This window comes from Nematolebias whitei, chromosome 16, assembly GCF_014905685.2.
Source record: "Nematolebias whitei isolate Nwh7 chromosome 16, NemWhi1, whole genome shotgun sequence".
Lineage (NCBI taxonomy): Eukaryota > Metazoa > Chordata > Actinopteri > Cyprinodontiformes > Rivulidae > Nematolebias > Nematolebias whitei.
Window position 1 is genome coordinate 2,897,160 of NC_056513.1, and position 6,866 is coordinate 2,904,025.

Genomic DNA, 6,866 nt, shown 5'->3' on the forward strand with positions numbered 1-6,866 from the left:
TATATATGTATATGTATATATATATGTATATGTATGTATATGTATATGTATATATGTATGTATATGTATGTATATGTATATATGTATATGTATATATATATGTATATGTATATATGTATATGTATATATATATGTATATGTATATATGTATATGTATATATATATGTATATGTATGTATATGTATATGTATATATATATGTATATGTATATGTGTATATATGTATATGTATATGTGTATATATGTATATGTATATGTGTATATATGTATATGTATATGTATGTATATGTATATGTGTATATATATGTATGTATATGTGTATATGTGTATATGTATGTATATGTATATATGTATATGTGTATATGTATGTATATATATATGTATATATGTATATGTGTATATGTATGTATATATATATGTATATATGTATATGTGTATATGTATGTATATGTATATGTATGTATATATGTGTGTATATATATACACACGTATATGTGTATATGTATGTATATATGTGTGTATATATATATACACATATATGTGTGTATATATATATACACACATATATGTGTATATATATATACATATGTATATACATATGTATATATATATATGTATATGTATGTATATGTATGTATATGTATATGTATGTATATGTATATATGTATGTATATGTATGTATATGTATATATATATATATGTATGTGTATATGTATGTATGTGTATATATATTTATGTGTATATATATATATATGTATGTGTATATATATATATATGTATGTATATATGTATATATGTATATATAATATATAAATGAAGAAGGTGGCTTCATCCTCCACTTATAGAGTATAGTATGCACTGCCAAATCCCACGATATAGCAAAAACTCTGCGATACAGCGAGTGACTCTCGATACACACACATATATATAACGCTAAAAATGCAAATGAAAATAAACTACAGCACGCCTTTAATTTGAAGATCTGAGCAGGGTTCAAACCCAGACTTCTGATTATACGACAGCAATTTTAACCGTTGACCTACCACAGCTCGATGCCACACACTTAATTAAAAAAGGTCCTATCACGTCGGCTGAAGTTTCCCATTCTTTGTTCATCCTCCTCAGTTTTCTGTGTTCTGTTTTGGTCCCGTTGGTCTGCTCCGAGTGGATCTCAACAGAATATCTCCACTGTTGGACTCATCAGGTTTCACTGCAGCTGTCCCTGCATTTGATGAGCTCACATCAGGTCTAGTGTTAGCAATGGTTGTATCAATGCTAGTCCTGTCGTGATAAACAATAAAACAATTAATCGCATGATAAAAGAAAACTGCCGACCTCATTTTCATTGATCGGCTCTATCGTTTCTTCATGTCTCTTTTTACTGAAGGCACTGGACGACAAAAGTCTCAACTCCCGTGTTCTTCACTGACCCCCCCACCCCCCTTCTCTTTAAGATCGCGTTTTTGGATCGTTAAAAGCAGCAAAGCTGGGAAGCTAAGCTACGAGCTAAGCTAACAGGCCGACATCAGAAAAAAACCTCCGTCTCGTCGAAGCTCCAAAATTCACGGTTGAAACTCGTGCCTTTGTGTAAAAAGTTGTTTTTCTCTGCAAAAAGAAGCGGAGAACTTGTTGACTGATTTTTTTTATTAAAAGCTTTGTGTGAAAAATGCTAAAGAGTTCAAACCAGACTGCCCATGTCACGTCAAGGTGCCTCCGCTGCTCGCTCCCTCACTATCCATCCTTTGGTTCTAACAGTCTTATACTGCCATCCAGTGGTCAAAAAAGGTACTACACACAACACCAATTAAAATTTTCTTTTTTTAGTAATTATTGTCAAATTTCAAACAATATTATCGTTTATCCCAATAATTTCTGAGACGATGAATCGCCCAGCAACATTTGTTATCGTGACAGGCCTAGCATTAAAACTAGATGAATGTGTCCGTGGGGCAGAATATTTTACACCCAATGAACCTTTCTTTGTTGGACCTGTCCGGTGTGATCACTGCCGACGTGCTCTGCTCCTCTTGATGAACGCGGTCGGTGAACTCTGCCGCTCCTGAACTGTAAATAATTAAAAAGCTGAGAATGAATCACTAAAAATAAATTTAAAAAATCCATTTAATATTGTTATAATAGTTGAAAGACAGAACAAAACAACACAGCAAGCTAAATTAACAAGTAATTATTTATTAGAGGGAACTACTTTGTGGGGCGGATGAGTACCTTTATGGACCGGTCACCACCGGACCTTGTTATGTGACGTCTATAAGGGTGTACCGTTTAGTGCACGTATGTCAGGTGGCCTGTTAACAGAAACACGACATGCTTTACCCCTAAGGGTCGCGTGTAGATTTGAGTCTCGTGTTCTTGTGTGTGATATTGTTCACGTGTGCCTGAGGGGTCGTGTTGCACCTGCTGCATATCCAGGAAATGACACCTTTATAAATAAAGGTCAAGAATTCCTTTAGGAATGCATATCACCCGTCACCTTCCACGCCAGAGCTGGAGCCGCAGAGATCTTGCACAATCTTTTACCGCCCAGCGTTTGTTGAGGATCAGTCTCATCTCCCATCACATTAAATCTTAGGTCCGTGGCTTTGAAACTTTACGTTTGCAGTCGCCTCTGGCAGACATCTGGAGCCGAGTCGACTCCACAAGTCGATCAGTTCTTGTTGAACATTTAACGATCAGTTCCTGTGAGTTTTACTAAAAGTCGTCCTGCGGTTCTTGAGATATTTTGAAAGCAGACGGTCATCGTCTGTGGGAGGTAACGGGTGTGGCAGCGAACTTAAGCGTCAGAAGGTGCATTTATTTATTTATTTTGTTAAATCTGTGAGGGGGAGGACACATTTTTTTTTGTCCATCAGGTCTCATCAGCCACGTTATTTTTTAAATTTAAATCACATAATTTTATATTTACAACCCAAACCAGCACAAGTGAAGAGTTGTGCAAATACAAGTGCAGCAAATAAAGTTTGACTTGAATAACTTGCGTCTCTTGAAGAGATGATTTCTATCCACATATCTATAAATAAAACCGCAGCTAGCCGCGAGGCTTCAAACACCTTAAAGACTTTATTATCAATTAAAAGTAAAGTTGAAGCGCATTTAACAAATAAGCGTCTAAAATGAGTGTTTTGATCATAAAGAGTTTGCGAAGAAGCCGTAAGTGAAAAGTTGAGTTTGGTCCTGTTGGGCAGCGCACATGGGCCTGGACCGAACCCCGCGGCGCTCGGTGCTGAGCAGACGTTATAAATAACGAGTCGGAACGTTAGCCGACACCTCACGCAGCGTAGAGAGGAACGTTACAGTCCAGAGGCAGAGATCCAGATGTTAACGCCAGAAAAAACACATCAGCAGCTACTACTGGCAACAATTAGCAACTTTCTTTTTACAATAATTCATCTTTTTAACCTCATTTTATAACTTTTTTTTTTACATTATCACCCCAATTGTTCAAGTTAATGTTCACATTCATTTAAACTGTTTTATAAGATAAATAAAAATAAATAAAAAACCTCCCGTTAGTTAATAAATCGGTAAGTAGGGTTTTTGTATTTGTTCGTTAAAACACAACTCTTACATCTTTTTTTGTGCATGTCTGTTTTTGGACTGAAGGTGGAAATTCGTCTGCATCTTTTCTCGTGTGAGATTAAAGTTGAAGTGGTTTGTTCTTCGTAAATGAACTAAACTAACACGTACCTGTTGTAATAAACAGCAGACCCGGCTGCAGCAGAAGATCGGATCAGCCAGGAGACGTCTGAGCTGGAGAAAAGACTCAGCCTTTTGTCGGAGTGCAGCCTGGCCAGCAGCTCAGGTAAAACTTCACTTCATCAACCGGCACGCCGCCCGCTAGCTGTTTGTGGTCCAGCGACGTGCATCGTGCGGGGGCGGTCAGCTCAGCTGTCCTCATGAATTATTAATGGCGTCATCATCAATCCGCCCAGTACAGTTGGACTGGCAGGACTTGAGTCACGTCTCTGAATGTAAACCGACAGTCTGGGACGGTTTCTGTCGCGGCTCTGAGCTCGTGTTAGTCAGAAATATGAAGCTCGCTGTGGGAGAGGCCCATGAATCATTTTCACTGCCTGCCTCAAACTGCGGGCTGCGAGCAGCAAGACGACGGATTTCTTTCCCTTCACTGCAGCGAATGACGACTAGAGAAATGGCATTTCCTGCAAAAATGTAGCTACAGAAGAGCCTGCTGAAAAACAGCTGAAATGAGCTAAAAGCATGCTGAAATAGAAGAACAAGCCTAAATTAGCAGAAGAAAGTAGAAACAACACATTTGGTGAATTAGGTTTAAATACGCAGAAATGAGCACAAAAATTAGCTTTAAATAAAGCTGAAATTGGCAAAATAAATTAGCTTAATAGTAGCTGAAAATGCATTAAAAAAACTTAAACTACTAGAATGAAGCAGAAAGAGCTGAAATAAGCTAAAAAAAAATATGGGATTGGCTGAAAATGCTGAAATTAGTATAAAAACTGCTAAAAAGCAGCTGAAATAGCAGAAAAAGTTGAAACTAGTAGAAAAAGCTGAAAGGAACACAACAAGCTTAAATTAGCCTAAAGAAGTTAATTAGGCAGAAAGTACCAAGAAAAACCTGAATTTATCTGAAAACGGCTGAAATTAGCTAAAAAAAAAAAAATGCACAAAAAAGGTAGAACAAGCTTAAATTAGATGAAGAAAGTAGAAAGAACATGTTTGCTGAAAGAAGCAGAAATAAGAAAGTAGCTAAAAAGGCAGAAAGAAGCGTAAATTACAAAAAGGAAGTGGAGAGAGCATATTCTTGCTGAATTATGCTAAAAAAAAGTTGAAATGAGTGCAAAAAATGTGGAATTAACTGAGAACGCTAAAATTAGCATCAAAATAGCTAAATAGTAGCTGATATACTGGTGGTAGAAAAAGCTGAAACTTACAGAAATAAGCTGAAAGGAGCACAAGAAGCTCAAATTAGCAGAAAGCAGTTAGAAGCACAAAAATGTTGTAGTTAGCAGAAAGAATCTGAAAGGAACAAAACAGCTGAAAAACAAAGTATAAATTAGCAGCAGGAAGCTGAAAGAAGCTGAAGCAGAACAAAATGTGAAAGGAGCCGTAAAAGGCTGTAAACAAAGCTAAAGATTTGAAGGATGGAAAATGAGCTCAGTTCATTTTCTTTGAGAAAAGGCTAAATATTTCAAACAGCTAAAGTTGCACCAATACCAAAAGTTGAAGCAGGATTGTCCTGAAAGAGCCGAACGTTTAGCTTCATGATTTGTTGAAATGGCCGAAAACTGCGAGACGAGAAAAACACCGAAAGAAAATGATCCTGAACGTTCACTCTGCTGTTAAAGCACTTCCTGTCGGGCGCTGATGCAGAGCGGACCCGACGCAGGCGGGAGACGAGTTCAGGTTTATCAACAAATCTCAAAACCATGAACAGGAAACAGGCAAAATGCAAGAAGGTGCATTAATCCAGATTAAAACCAGATTAAAACCAGCAGCGTGAGAACACCAGGAAGGTGAGGACAGATGTGCACATCTGTGGGCTAACACAACATCAGAGAACAGAAAGTTAAAATGCAAACAATAACAGTTGTGGACTAAGATTATCTTATGCTGAGTCGACATTTTAATCAAACCTTGAAAATAATCTCATGCAGTTTAAAAGCTGTCACATTCAGAGTGTTGAGGAAACTTTCAGCTACTACCACCTCGATCTTCAGCTGTACCTTCAGTTGAGCTGTTTGTGTCGATGAGTGCACGTGATGATCGTTTCCTGAAAGCTTTAAAACCCATCCAGTGGTTCATGAGATGTTTGGCTAACAGAGATGTTGGTGGTCAAAGTTTAAACGAAGACCTTGAGCAATCAGAGCTCAGAGTATGTGTTGAGGATCAGTCTCAGCTACTACCGCTCCAACGTTTAGCTCAGTTTGTGTCAAATTGAACGAGAAGCTGTTTTATTTATAAACATGTATTTTTTAAGCGCACGTGGCGTCTCTTGAGCTGGTTGACTCCACGACATAAAGTTGTAGACGTACATCCAAAGATTACTCTGCACGCTGGATAAAGCACCTGCTGTCAGTAACTCGTTTCTTCTGCTCTGCTCACTTTCTCCTCTTCAGCCTCCTCCTACAGCTACAGCACATCTGTTGCCGGGGACGACCGCAGCATCTCCAGCTCCTCATCCAGTCAGTCAGAATCGAGCTGCGGAGGCAGACGGTTCTGGAAGGAGGCGCCGTTTAAACCGCTCCTCTCCGACGAGACGGCATCCAGCTCGTCCACGCTGAGAGCTCTGACCAGATCAGAAGACCGACTTAACGGCTCGGTGACGGGGGGCCTTGGCCCCGGGAGTCGCCCGTCCTCTGCCCAGCTCCGCCCTCGGGGCCTCCATGACAGCGGGCGGCAGAGCTCCTTAGACAGCGGCATTGGGATCGCGACAGGCAGCCACTCGTCCTACTCTGGAAGCTTCTCCTCGTGCACGGGGAGTTTGGACATGGTCAATCAAGGAGGAGGGGAGGAACTTGACTCGGTGGTCAGCCTTCCTCCTCCTCCTTCTATGAATCCCCCTTCTTCACCTCCCCCTGCACCCCCTCCAACCCCTCCTCCATCACCTGTTCAGCCCAGTCCTGCCTCCTCACAGGCCTGCACGTCCAAAAGTGGCTCTCGAGCATCTTGTGTGCACAGCGAGGAGTACCGAGCCCCCAGCCTGCTCCGATGGTGGTATGACACCCCCAGGAGTCTTCTTCAGGCCCTGTCACTGAGGGGGGCACCTGCCCAGGGGGCCACACCTGACCTGAGCAGCCATATGCAGGGACAGGTGTTAAACACCGACATTGAGGCTCAGCGCCAGCGATTGATGCTGCGCTCGCTTTCCTGGGG

At 40.2% G+C, this 6,866-nt stretch overlaps 1 protein-coding gene across 1 annotated transcript in view; it reads left to right on the plus strand.

Annotated features, from left to right (window-relative positions):
• Nucleotides 1–6,866, plus strand: part of LOC119423023 (protein Dok-7-like) — a 38,548-nt gene that overhangs the window by 25,797 nt on the left and 5,885 nt on the right. Inside the window, exons 5-7 of the mRNA XM_037690434.1 lie at nt 2,750–2,758; nt 3,721–3,819; nt 6,110–6,863. Of these exons, the coding sequence (XP_037546362.1) occupies nt 2,750–2,758; nt 3,721–3,819; nt 6,110–6,863 (862 nt within the window). The remainder of the gene's footprint in view (nt 1–2,749; nt 2,759–3,720; nt 3,820–6,109; nt 6,864–6,866) is intronic.